This window comes from Vanessa tameamea, chromosome 23 (assembly GCF_037043105.1).
Source record: "Vanessa tameamea isolate UH-Manoa-2023 chromosome 23, ilVanTame1 primary haplotype, whole genome shotgun sequence".
Classification (NCBI taxonomy): Eukaryota; Metazoa; Arthropoda; class Insecta; order Lepidoptera; family Nymphalidae; genus Vanessa; species Vanessa tameamea.
The window spans coordinates 2,928,690-2,943,626 of NC_087331.1; the positions used below are offsets into that span (position 1 = coordinate 2,928,690).

Sequence of the window (14,937 nt, forward strand, 5' to 3'; positions counted from 1 at the left end):
CAACTTGGTTTTGTTAACGGGCCGAGCCTATATAATACATATACTAACATTCTTGAACATTTAGATATTCTTCTTAAATCTTACCTTGATCGTCGTTTTATGCTATACTTTATCTATTTACCAATAATTTATCTATTGTTAGTAATAATTAAAGTAATTTATTACACTTAAATGCTACTCTAACTTAGACATTACATTTATAGTACTTAAATTAATAACTATATACTTGTATACATAGACTTATGTTTACTTAGGCTAATCCAAGGTGGAGAGAATGAATGCGAAACAAATGCAGACTTTAAAACGATTCAATTGGTGCTTTAGAATAACAAGTGTTCGCTCATTGGTCGAAATTAGACAGTATCATTATTTTTTTTAATGTATTATTATTTCTCCCCAGGCATGTTTTCCGTGCCGTTGTTATATCCGATTATTTATAATTGTTATGTTATTTTAATGAGAGTGCATTTTATTGACAGGCATCATTATTAAATTATTGAATTGCAAATTGCGCAATTGCTATTGAAAATTTGTGGGTAACATACGAATTTGCATTTTTTGGAACGTTTTTCTGAAATTTAATGCATGCTACAATTTACAAAAAGAAAATCTTAGTCAAATGAAGGAAAGATAGGTAGAACAGTTTTGCCTTTGCTTGTTTTTATATATGTATATATGAAGATTCTCCTTATTGATGTCAATTGCCTTAGTTTGTAAAGGGAATCATCCCGAAATTTTCAAATTATACCCGAAGTACCTATCAATAAAGACATTAAACTCCAATTAAGAACTTTGTACGTATTAGGAATACTAATTACGTGATAAATTTGAATATTGACTATCAATTTACATAAATAATGTTTATTAATATTAATAATCATATCAAAAGCCTGTCCTTGATGTATAATGTGAATTTATAATAAGATTGTCATGAATACTTTCTTTTATATACAATCGTAAATGCTTTTAAACTATCGTATAAGAGAAAGTCAATTCCCACCGCTGGGCAAATTTCATATTTATCGTACTAGAATTGATTTAAGTGTATTTCAAATAAACTTCCAACTATTATATTCCTATTTACCTCTCTAACCAAATATAAAGCTTGTGCCAAGAGTGAGAACGAAAATAGCTCAAGCGTTCAGGATCCTGCGTTTTTCGCATTGCTAGGTGGCCTGTGACCCGATTCGCTGTTGATGTTTACAATTGTACGAGAATTGCCAATTGTGCAGCTTCCTTAATGAATATTTTACTGAAATATGTATTTATAAAAACTTGAGTCTTGACTGACTATCAATGCACAGCCAAAACTACTGAGTCTAGGACGTTATTTGGAAGATAAGTTTTTTATAATATAACGTTAACATCGGCTAAGAAATACTTTTTGTAAATTTTAACTTTAATGTAACTTTGTTGTTTGTATGAACTGGTAAATTTACAAAATCCTGTACTCTATTCATATATTTTAAAGTCTTACTGTACGATCTAATGTGGTTTAAAGTTGAACATTTACAGGTTTCCAATTAGTATAAAGGCCTATGTCACAATTAATTATTTTCAACTTTATCGCACGCGAAAGACATACTTTAATACCATATTCTTTTAAATTTCAAAGTGACCTTAATGATAACGATCTACCTAAGATTAATCGAAAAAGATAATTAGTCTGAAATTGAGACTCTTCAGGATCTTTTTAATAGCCATTTAGCTATAAACTTGATAAACCTCTTAATATTACAATTTAAATAAACTCTCTTGTTTTTGTTCAACTTTTTCCTTGAATTTTCATAAAACATTTGATATAATTTTGACAATATAGATGCAGAAATCAGTTTTTTTTTTGGAGAAATTGTTGACAAACGATGTCAACTTATTTTTTATTTTATACGTAGGTGGACGAGCAAATGGGGCATCTGACGATTTGTGGTCACCACCAGGATAGAAAATGGCGTTATAAGAAATATTAACCATTCCTAATAATGGCAATGCGGCACGAATCTTGGAAACTAAGATGTTGTGTCCGTTGACCCTCTAGTTATACTGGCTCACTCGCCCTTCAAATGGGAATACAACGAGACTGCTGTTTGGCAGTAGAATATCTGATGAGTGGGCGGTACCTACCCAGATGGACTTGCACAAAGCCCTACCACCAAATATTAATGCAAATTATATAATATAAGCGAGAAATCAAGCTGAGCGAATAATTAAGCCGTTTATGATTGAAAACCTATACAGAAATACATTTGAAATTAACAAAAATATTTATTGTTAATTGCAAAAGTAATATCAAATAAATGAAGCGGACACATTGTTAAAACGTAAATCGATATAATTAAACAAAATCGAACGATATTTGATCGTAAAATAAATACGTCGCAAGGAAAAATTTGTTGTTATAGAAAATAGAAAGAAATTATTGTATAAAAATATATGAACGCATTGTTTGAACAACAATTGAATGTTCAAACATTGATCAAAGATATCAATTGATACAACAAATTGTGACCGTTTGGTATAAATTGTCCGATTTCAACGAGCGAGGATTTGAATATGAATTGAAAATATTTGAAACGGCAGCACTTCTATTTTTTAATATTCGATTATTTTAATAAAATATTTCCTTAAATGAAATATCGAATTGCTAGTAGTTCTTAAAATGTTTTTCGTTCATCCAACATCTGCAGTTGCTTGACCACATACGCATATATTAAATGGCAATCAGTTTATTTATATAACTGTTAAGTTGACGGATAAATGGATCTGGGGATTAGTGGTCACCACTGCCCATAGAAATTGGCGCCGTGAGATTTTTTTACAATTCCTTACATTGCCAATACGCCACCAACCATGGCAAATAAGATGTCGCTTGTACTTTTAATTACACTTGTTAGCTTAGCCTTCAAACCGGAACACAACAATACAGAGTATTGCTGATTGACGGTGAATACTGCTCTCAACTCTGGGCGGGTGCTCCTCAGTACCAGCTCCTTCCATTTGATCGTATCCAACGTAGAGCGGCTCGAATTAACCACGATCAAGCCCTTTCGGATCTGCTTGATCCTTTAGCTTTGCGTAGAGATGTTGGATCCCTCTGCATCTTCTAAAGAATTTATCACGGGGATTGTTCCGAGGAATTGTTCGGATTAATCCCGGCTGCTGAATTTCACTTTCGGACATCTCGTCAAAATTCCAAATATCACCTGCACCACCTAGATGTCCGAAAATCCACAACAGCGCGATTTTTAAGACATTTTCTGCCTCGCACAACCACTCTGTAGAACCAGCTTTCGCCGGCGGTTTTTCCGAACCGATACGACTTGGGAACCTTCAAGAAAAGAGCGTACTCCTTCCTGAAAGGCCGGCAACGCACCTGCAAGCCGCCCGGTGTTGCAGATGAACATGGGCGGTGGTAGTCACTTTATATCAGGTGAGCCTCGTGCTCGTTTGCCACCTCTAACATAAAAAAAACCTACCCTGTCACGTACCATCAAGTAAGCTACTTTTTTTCTTTCATACCTACATTGTATTAATGACTTCTCCGATTTTGTTATTATGGAAATTCGGATCTTTAATTCTGTGTTCGAGTTTTCATCATCAGTGTTTATTTTAAAGTTCACGTAATGAAGTGTGTAAACAAATGCTGTCAGAATGGTTAATATTAACATAATTGATTATTATAGAAATAATAAATAAAAAAAACTAAACAAATATATACTGATAAAGAATTGTTTTCAGTACCAACTGCAGTAGATCCACGGGCGGACGCGAGATGTGCGCAGGAGTGCCCGACGTTGATGGCACTGGGTCGATTGATGTTTGACGCGTTAGTGAAGAATCTGTTGACAATCATTAAATTGTTAACCATTTTATTTTCACTATACAAATTATTATTACTTACAAAATAAATAAATAGACTATTTAAGGACTATTTAAGGTACAGATAATAATCAGTTATTATCAAATATATTATCTGCTTACCTACTCCCATTACGATACCTATATAAAAATCAGATAGATTGGCTTTAACGTAACTTGGTTCAAATGATAAATTGTATATTATATTAAGTTCTAAGAGAAAGATTGAATTTAAAATTATTACATAATTTATAACAACCTTATAAATTCATTTTTTTTATTCACAAAAATGGTTCATGTATGTGAGAATCGGAGAGACTCTTGCAGCAATTTTCAAATATTAATACGAAATACAGCTTCGTCTCCATAAAAGTCAATCCAATATGTTCTTATCAAATATTCAACCAATTTCAAGCCTTGTTCGAAACACGTCTCCACCATTGCCTATTCTAATAACTCTACAATATTACGCACTACATAAAAGTCTTGTATAATTGTAAATAAAGATAATCTACCTAACTTATATACACTATAATTTGATATCCAAAGTTCGGATAAAAACTTCGCCGAATATCAAAACGCATCGTGTTCTCTAATCCATAATGATTAAAATAGATTATTCAGGTTCTCGACCAATGACATCACGCCAATTAAATGTCAAAGTAGTTTAGTTGTTTTAACGCCTCATTTGATTGGCTATTGAATTTTATCACCAGCTAATTATTATTTAAAATTACTCTGTACGTGGTATATCATAATAGCAGTTCATAAGTGCTCAGGTCATTGTTATTTCAAACAAAAGGTATGGAAATCTTGATACCCTTGGAGCAAATCTGTGACCCGTGAGTCATTATTCTATAACCAAATACAGTTTGGTGTTAATATTCAGACATAAAAGTCTAGTTAACGATTCTAATTTGGACAAAGAGCTAGAAGGACTTTATGAAATGTTTCACAATGGTTCGCTATAATTGCTTCGTGCAATTCAGGTCTATTTGATAGTTTGGTTTTCAACTGCCATTAGAGAAATAAATGCAGAAATTTCGACATCAGAAAATTTTCAACTAACATAGAACTACAGTGTTTATGTTGTCTATGGAGATTTATTTTATCTGTTATATACGAATGTACATAGCATGTGTTATGTATAATTGTATGTGTGCAGGTTAAGTTGTAACATTTATTGCATCTCTTCGTATAATTTTTTTAAAAAAAATAACGTTATTTATAAAAACCAAGATTTTTTTTTTACTTACGCATCGAAGTGTTATAAATAACTTAGAATACGAACCCGTAGGACAAGGATGTTAATACAATCTTTTGTAACGGTTCCTATTTCAAAAAACAAAATCATATATATAAATCTTCCATTACACGGAAAGGTCTTGACTGGTAAAAAAATCATAAAATTTTAGTCAATACCGACTGAACTACTTAAGCAAAGCTAATCAGGTTATAAAATTGCTTCCAGCTTTCGTATATTGAGATCTAAAAATATAATTTTACTGATATTGATCAACAACATATTTATGAAAACAACTAACCAGCTTGCATTGCAACGTTTTCTTAAAATCTAACAATGATCTGATATAATAGTACTAACTTTCACGCCAGCGCCAGTCATAACTGTACAAAGTTTAAACTCAATCAGATGAACGATGGTGAAAGGGATCCCCCTTAACATCTATTAACACACCTTCCTCATACCTCCTAACAATACCCCTCACATTACTCCCTACAACTTTATCCAACATGCTTCTAAAGCTTATAAAATAGCCGTCCGAAGTAGTCTCTGACTTAAAAAAAGTGGGCCCAGGTGGATGCTTCCTCGTTTGCCTTTCAGTGAAAAACGTATAAAAAAAGTCTTACCATCCCTCTTCCGGAAGAGGCGCATCATCCGCCACTTCCTGACAGCTATCTTAAGTTTCTTCATCAGCAAACAGTTCACAAAAGCACGTATTACTCTGTGACGCCATATTGAACACATCTACTTATTGTCTATGGTTGTATAGCTTAACACTTTAGTCATTTAAAATTTTTATTCTACAAAAAAGATACCATTTCAACTACATTTAAATGTTGCTGCTGTAAAAAAGAACAACGGGTATTTCAACTAAATCATATATTTAAATATATTATTTAGACTGAACTAGCTGTCAGTCCTGGGGTATATCGTATAACATATGACTTAATTCCTTAGTCCATTGCTGAAAGATGTAAAAAAACTTATTCCATAGTTTTTAGTTTGTCGCTTTCAAACAGACGAGGCCGCCAAAGACGAAGTCCTCTTAACTTTAGTTTCTTTTTACATTAGCAGCCTGTAAATTTCCCACTGCTGGGCCAAGGCCTCCACTCCCTTTGAGGAGAAGGTTTGGAGCATATTCCACCACGCTGCTCCAATGCGGGTTGGTGGAATACACATGTGGCAGAATTTCGTTGAAATTAGACACATGCAGGTTTCCTCACGATGTTTTCCTTCACCGTCGAGCACGAGATGAATTATAAACACAAATTAAGCACATGAAAATTCAGTGGTGCCTGCCTGGGTTTGAACCCGAAATCATCGGTTAAGATGCACGCGTTCTAACCACTGGGCCATCTCGGCTCTCATTTATATCGTAATTAAAATAAAAAGTTTGATTGTTGGATGTTGTTGTATTCCTATTTAAAACCATTTTATAATGGTAACATTCGCTGCGATACAAGGCTCAAAGACCTTAAGTATGAACTCGCAGTCAGTGTGGAAGGAAAAAAAAGAGTAATCTCTCTCTATTGCGGAAGGTATAACTTGAAAATTTATAATAATAACTAATAACTTTTCAGATTGTCTATTGAAGGGCCAATCATTTTTGTATTAATATATATGAGGCCTTTCATCGCTGTTTATAGCATACAAATTGTTATTCCTTGCGAATACAAGGTCGGAAGGCTTTCAATGAAATGTGAAGCATACCGCAGCGAACGTGTTAAGCTGTGATGCGAATGAACGTAGAAATGTTTTTTTTCGGTTCATCAAGAATAAATTAAGCGAAAAAAAAGTTATTGCGTGTCTCGTTCCAATATGCACTTATTTTTATTAAATTCACATGAAATGGTCGCTGTTGCTGTTGGTAATATTTGGATTGAAAGATTGTTATCATGATTTGAAAAACTGTTAATGAAAATTTAATGGATATTGTTACTTTATTAGGTTGTGTATATTTACAGTAACATTGAGCACTTTGATAGAATCAGTGATAATCATAATCATTAAAAGTCTTATATAAGCTTTTAATACCAAGTTTCCGATTTCGCAAAGTCAATAAATCCTTCTCTGGGTAAGGTAATCTCTTCTATAATAAAATTCGGCAGATTTTTTTAATTTTGCTGGTTCATAAATTCAAATCATTTGTTTTAAACATGAATTAATAAGGCATCTTATTCAACTCAAGATTATATAGATGATAAAAAAGCGTGGAGCTAATAATTGTTGACTTTAAAATATTCTTTATTCAAGTAGACTCTTAAAAGCACTTTTTAATTTTTAAATAATTATGTTCCGTTATACTGAGAGGAGTTGATTCGATTCGTAATTTTGCTAGACACGCATTTTGTATAGGCACACTTGACACTTTAAAATAATTGTTATCCTTCTAATGAGTTTCAGTCACAGCGCCCAATCTCAAAAGAAATAGTCAACTGCGCTTGATGGGACCGGAGTGTATATAGTTTTTCAATTTCTTGTAATATTGCAAAGTCGCTCTCTAATGCTTGTAATATTGTAGTTGACCGTCTTCGTGAGTGAATAGATCTATACCCCGCGGAATCTCTTTCGTTTCCCAACATAACACTACCAAACGTGGCTAACCAGGTTTTCCTTGAAGCACAATATTCGATTCTAAAATAAAAGCCTACTGATTATTTAACTCTTAGCATTGAGTAAATCTAAACCAAACATATGTATGTATTGTGTACAAGATTACATAAATGATACAAGAACTTGAAGTTAATATTCGTTGGTTGGTTTTTATGCTGTGCGATTCTGTTAATATTGACTTTGTATCTCCCGCGTGAAATGTTCACAACCGTACTACGGTGATATGCCATTTTGGAACGTGTGTCCTATAAATTTGATAATAATTACAGTCAATATCGCATATCACACTCTAACACTTTACGCCTTCGTGCGTTATATATATCTATAATGACCACTATTACACTTTTTTTTTTACTCGCAGTGGAGACCTTTAGTAAGGATCCCAACTGAAGGGAGGGACTAGGACCAGGTTAAGTGGTATTCTTATCCACTAAAATCACTGCAATGGCCGTCCTCATTGCAGTTCAGTGAGGTTGTGGGATCGTGTCGATATGACGCATCCAAGGCCTCCAACTACTATAATACTTTAACAAAATTGTTAAATCATATAAACATCGAAGTTTGTTCATTTAAATCTGTTGTTAGCGAAAAAATGTTCGCATAAAAGTTAAATGACTCGAAATACTTTATTGCGGATATGACATTGCCTATCTGAATGCTCATGCCAGTTTCATGAAAGGCATATTTTGCGAATTACATAAATATACTGCATTCGGAAGGCTATTTCAAACATTTTAAGCTGTTCCAAGTAACAGATGTGTTAAATTTTAGTTTAACGACGTACGAATGAATAATGTTTCATGTAGAATTTTCCATGACATTCGCGTCACATCGGACTAATATCATAAATGCGGAAGTAATTTTGACTCCCTCTGTTACCATATCACAACTATCACTGTACCGATAAAGATTAACATAATATATTATTTTCGTTGAGAATAATTGAATTGATTAATCTAAAATGATTTTAAATCAATTGAATAGCTACCACCGAAACTGAACTTGAAACCCTATTTGGCTGTTGTAAGCGTCTACATGGGGGAAGATGTAACACTAAATAAGGACATAAGCGTTTAACTTACGAGTATCAGGAACGGCTAGCTTATACATATGTGAGTGTATATTTATTTTGTTTTTACATTGACTAAGTTTCAGTTTCTTTTTCATTACTTGTGACATCGTGTAATGTTTGTGGTATGACGTAATTATTACGATATCATCAACCATTAGGTTTTTTAATTCTAGTATTTTAATATTAGGTTAAACATCTGATATTATGTGGTCATCACCGATAAAATACATTTTTACATTAATAAATAATAACTACTCCTTACACTGTTGCCAACCATGGATATAATTTATGTCCCTTTAGGTCCTAATGGTTGTATATAATATCACCAAGCATATCGCTAAAGTGGGTGTGCCAACGTTTATTTCAAATAAAACGTACGAACAAGTTGGTGACCAATATTGGTGGCGCATTGGTGATATAAGGACTACTTCGATTTTCATACATTGCCAGTTTTAATATGTATGATCAGTAATCATTTGCCAACAGGTAGCCAATTTGCACGTATGCCTTTACTTTAAAGATAGCTTTAAAATAATATGCATACGCAGATCTATAAACTATACTCATTATTATGTAACTAAATTGAATGTTATGTTAATGTGTTCAGTTATAAAGATCTAATCGACCAATCTAATTTGCACAAAGAGCTAAAAAGGATTCATATAAATTAATTTATGTTTCGTGCAATGCAGTTCTTTTTGTCACTTTAGGTCCCAACTGTTTCGACGCATTCGCAATCAGAAACTTTTAACCCAACATAGAACTGCACTATTTGTGCTGTTTGTGGATATGTATTCAGAGAACTTTTCATTTCGATATAAACATTAGAAGGCGGAAAAGGAAATTGGCTTCTTAAATATGCAATCGTTCTACCTTGGGGTATCATAAAACGATTTTCGTATAAAAATTTTACTATCCACTCAAATATCAGGTTACATAACGACCTGCTGTCGGCATTTTTTGCTTTAATGGAAATTACATGGAATATAATCGTAAGGTTTAATGTCTTTATATTTAAGACATAAATAAACATATTACACGATAATAGGTTCTTTGGGTACCTATTACATACAAAAAATACAACTTTTTGGATAAAGAAGTTTGGATTTAGGTTCGGATTCCAACGTATTACTCATTTAGAACAATAATTGTTAATATTAACATCATTGTAAATCTGGTTTAATCTGGTTTGAAAAGAGCAAATATGCTAGTTTCTTTGCGTTTCTTCTCACTGAAGCCTGCTTTCTGAAACGATGGAACAGTTGAAATACTGACGATTCAAAAATATTTTATTGTAAAGTTTACTTGAATAAAACACATTTGATTTCAAACTTTGTATAATTAATGAGGTGCTTTACGCTTTTCCAGTCACGTGGCCATTCTTAATGGAGAAAAGCCAAATACGCAGAAAATATTACGCTGTTTGAGTTTGCGTAAACACACTCATAAACAAATTGGACGACGATCCGAACCGACTGGAACAATTTCAGCCACAGGACCAATTACTTTACGTGCTCACTGGGGTGTTCAACACTGCCAAGCCTTTTTGAGCTAGCCACTACAGCAGCGAGACTGTCAAATTGGAGCGTTGCTATTAAAAAATATATAAAATAAATCTTTCATGCATGTGCTGCAGTTGCATGCCCTAGTTACTTCGTGACAAATCTTAATCCTTTTTAAATAACAAATAAAAAAATGTCTCTAACCAATATGTGTATATGCAAACAAAATTTAAAAAGAAGAATATTCGATTTACCTTCGATTATTTAAATCTAGGTAGATTATAAAAGCGAAAAACGCGTCAAAAAATTGTGGTCAATGATTGGCTAAGCTCAGACACTCTAGTAAAGTAGTATGACGTTCGGCCAGTGTCAAGCGGAGTTAAGTAAAGTTGGCTCGTTTGTTTTAGTCATTTTTTAGTGTGACACTCAATCTAGATATATAAATAATCTAAGCCGTTAAAAACTATTACCTAAATAATAATTTAGACGACTTTAATTAATTTCCTTTATATAACATTTTAGTATCTTAAATATGTATTATTGTATAATAGAGATATATATTATATATACATATGTATATATGTAGTAAGTATAAGTATTAGTGTGTAAGTATTTGTATGTAAGTTTATGACTGCACCGCCTACGCCGATGGTTTTAAAAATTCTCTCTCAGATTGGGTTGTCTGGAAGAGATGGCTAATTAGCCATAAGTCCGCCCGTTGTACAGCACTCGTTTTCAACATTTATTTTTCGTTTTTTTAATTTACTAATTTTGTTTTACTTTTTTTTCTGTGTGTTTCGTGTTGTTTGTGGTGTACAATAAAGTATATTTCGTTCATTTCATTTCATAATCTAAGACAAATATGTATATATATTTTAAACAGATTATATTTTGATATACAAGGACAAGACATATATAGATAGGTATTAGATAGGTATTACATGTAGTCGGTTCATAAATATAAAAAAAAAATCTACACCAATCGTTATGATGAAATGTGAAAAGGGTTGATTATGTTATAAATTATTCATGCTAGGGCTTCGCGTTTTGCAATATGTAAAGAAGTCGTTTAATAATATTCGTTTCTTTGCGTTTCTGTAGGTCATTAGAACCTCTCGCGAAACACGACACTGATGCGCGTTTCGTAGTGTATTACAAAGTCGTTAAATAATATTCATGTAATTGTAATAGGTCGTAAAAATCTCTCTCGAAACGCGACACGGATGCGTGTTTTGCAGTAAGTTAGAAAGTAATTCAATAATATAACTTTCTGTGCTTTTCAATATGTCATAAAAACGTCTCGCGAAATGTTATATGAACGCATGTTTTGCAGTATGTTAAAAAGTTGTTTAATAATATTCGTTTCATTGCGTTTCGATACGTCATAACGTCTCGCATAACGTACCTAATACGGACGCGCATTTTGCAGAACGTAAAATAGTATTTTTATCATATTCTATTGTTTGTATTTACATACATGAAAAAGTTCCATGAAACGTTGTATGGATACGCGATTTTGCATATTTAAAACGAGTTTGCATTATTGTAACGAGCGTAAGTACCATGCATATACATATCAAGGGAATTCAGAAAGTCGTAGCGTACTTGTAATGCGCTTTTTATATATTTTTCATGGCGTAGATATAAGCAATGTAAACATAAATATCAAATAATGAATAATTAAATTATATTTATTCTGTGCAAGTATTGAGTTAATTTTAAATATTATATTATTATTAGAGGATAGTTTTAAATGTGGCACTGCGTTCTTTATATCTGGACTGGCAAGGGTTAATCTCTTCAACGTCTTCCAACGTAGGTATACGATAAGTACCTACACTACGCACAGCAGTATAAGCTACCTATTTACAATTATTATTGAACATTATACTGACTGACAGTTTAACATTATATAAAAATCGAGACTTCAATCAACGAGCCCTACATTTCGTAATGTTTCTGGTAAACGCCCGCGAGGTCTAATTGACAATATTGAATTGAGATTTTATATATAATCGTTACAATATTATACAAAGCTTTTAATCATCTTCTATAATACACTGGATACTGCAATAGCAACTCGTCAAAGAAACTATCCATTTCTTACATTGCTAATGTGCCACTCCTTCCAATCCTTGGGAACTAAGATGTTATGTCCATATAAACCAGAATACAAAAATACTAAGTATTGCTGTTTAGCGGTAGTATATAATGTAGTATATATGATGAGTGGATGGTGGTACCTACCCAGACATGTCCAAAGTCCTAATAATTATATTTCGTCTCTATTTTCTAAAATCATATTTTAACGGAATACCATTCCCGATTTCTGAGTCAGTTTGTGTCGGTATAATTTTTTTAACCATTTAACAATTTTCGTTTGAAATTAACAAACGAAAGTTACTTAATAAATTTGATTGAAACAGTTTGATAAAGTTCGTACTTAATTGCCAACTTCATAGACGAAACAGTTACTACTCGGTCATTTTATTGCGCAACATGTGTATCATTTTCAAGGAATGTAACGAACCTTTTTCGACAATATTACTAACCATAAAAAGCGCTATAAAACAAAGAGAGGAAACCCAAGTGATGGCCATCACCTGGTTTTATGTGGAGGAATTCAACGTGCCCTATATTGAATGTCTAATGACGTAATATATCTAGGGATTTAATTATACTATTCGCTTCGTTTGCTTTTTTATAGGATAAAAAAAGGTATTTAAAAGTCCTCTTTTCGAAAATCGAATACAATTTTTAAACGATTTTTTAATGACATCCTTATCGATAGTTTCTTCTATTTGAACCTGTTTTCACAAAATATAGCATGTTTTTTTTTTAATAAATAGGCAAATAAGTTGAATTGTAAATCCTTAAACAAAATTAAAATAATTATTCAATAAAAAAATAACTTTGCTTTACTTTAACAAACTAAATTTTTAAGTAATATATGTCTAGTAAGTCAATCATATAGTGGTGCCCATCAAATACAATATCATTAGTGACATAATACCTATTTTTAATTTAACATGCCAAAAGAAGTGTTGATTTTGATTGGTCAATATTTCAGTAAAAAGTAATTCATTCAAAGTACTAACATTGAGTTCCTTACAAAATACTTTAAGTTATTGACAGCGGAAATCTAACTAATCAGCGTTTCGTCCAAGTTTAAACAATTTCAGCTAAAGTTTAGGGCGAGTACGAAAGACTTTGACACGACCCAAATATAAGTTGAATATACAAAAGTTATATCCAAGTCTCTGTAAAAAGAAGTTACAATGAAAGCCCGCGGGATCAAAATAATTTCGAATGACCTAGAAAGATAATTTATTCTACCTAGAAGGGTACGGGGCTTATGTTTTATGTATTTGAACGATGAAAGCCACCATAAATAAACGTTATTACGCCATCGTGTGTTAAAAGAGTGCCTGTCTTCTCTGAGTTTAAGGTTGGAAATTTAATCTTTAAGTGTCGTTGCTAAGAGTCTGGATATGTTTTTAAGAAAGCACCGGTTGATTGATGAGTGTGAAATCAAGGTCGAATAAGGTCGAATTTAATTTGCGAAATTTTCGTGTGTAGCGTCGTCTATAATGATTTAACTTTTCTATTTATTCGTGCAAGCTTTCTATTAAGATATTGACTTAAGAACGCAAGGACAAGGACACGAGGACGTAAGTAACTATATTTTTAATATTTGATTTATACAAAATGGGATGAAAAACAAATTGAATGAATTGCAATTATAGGTAATTGAAAATTACACGATTAATTTCTCGGAATCGTTTCGAATATTAAACAGATCAATCAAATTGGTTATTATATATAGTTATGCAATGATCACCATAAAACATGGATCCTCATTTAATTTAATTGAAGCTACGAAATAATACTAAGAATTATCTTGCTTAGTAAAAATATACATGTAGATTTTGACGTTAATTTCATGCGAATCAATATTGAACCTACTTTTAATATGGAGTTTTCTTGTGTAAATATAGGCAAGAGGCATTGATATTTAAGTAGACACGCGATGGTTATCCATTTAGATAAACAGTTAAATTGTTCGTCTTATGTTAACAGTCGCATTAAATATTAGAATTGCGTATTTTATTTTGCAATATAAAATTTGATGTTTACCCCTTATATTTTTTAAACTCTTATTATTTTAAGTGAAGGGAACAAATTTGAAACGGGTTGCTAGTTTTGTATACAGAAAAATATATTTTAATGACTTCATAGTTTGTTTCATTGACGCAACAACGTGATCGAATTATATTTGGTACACTTTTTACAAATTCCTACCCGACACTTTCTTGCCATTGCTGGTGATTTCCAAGCACCAAACAAGTTATTGAGATGCTCTGATGGTATTGGAGGATATTCATACCACAACAATCCTAAATCAGTTTTTATGATACTCATAGGATATTCTTTTAAGGATTGCAAAGATTATATCACATCCCTGAGTTCTGGCAGACATGATGGAAAAGAGGAAAGCCGTGTAGACATTATATTAATTAATTTAAGACAAAGATAACGCTTCTTTGTGAGTTAATGTATCTGTTCTATATTGTTTGTTTTACTTATGCGAACGTTGCGTAATCTTCCATTCTCCGAAGGTTATAAACAAACCGTTGATTCGCTGGTCGTTT

At 32.3% G+C, this 14,937-nt stretch overlaps 2 protein-coding genes across 10 annotated transcripts in view; one reads left to right on the plus strand and one right to left on the minus strand.

Moving 5' to 3' along the window:
- Window positions 1-14,937, plus strand: part of LOC113397704 (YY1-associated factor 2) — a 318,077-nt gene that overhangs the window by 187,946 nt on the left and 115,194 nt on the right. The gene's annotated exons all lie outside the window — the stretch shown is intronic.
- The window catches only part of Mctp (Multiple C2 domain and transmembrane region protein), a 177,896-nt gene that overhangs the window by 56,231 nt on the left and 106,728 nt on the right, over window positions 1-14,937 (minus strand). For 5 of the 9 annotated variants that reach the window (XR_003368844.2, XM_026636117.2, XM_026636116.2 and 2 more), the window contains exon 5: window positions 3,739-3,836. Coding sequence is in view for 8 of the 9 variants with exons in the window: in XM_026636117.2 (XP_026491902.1) it covers window positions 3,739-3,836 (98 nt within the window). In the remaining variant the exon portion in view is untranslated. Of the gene's footprint in view, window positions 1-3,738; window positions 3,837-5,724; window positions 5,941-14,937 lie in introns of all 9 variants that reach the window. The other 4 variants (XM_026636121.2, XM_064218705.1, XM_064218706.1 and 1 more) reach the window with 2 other exon arrangements.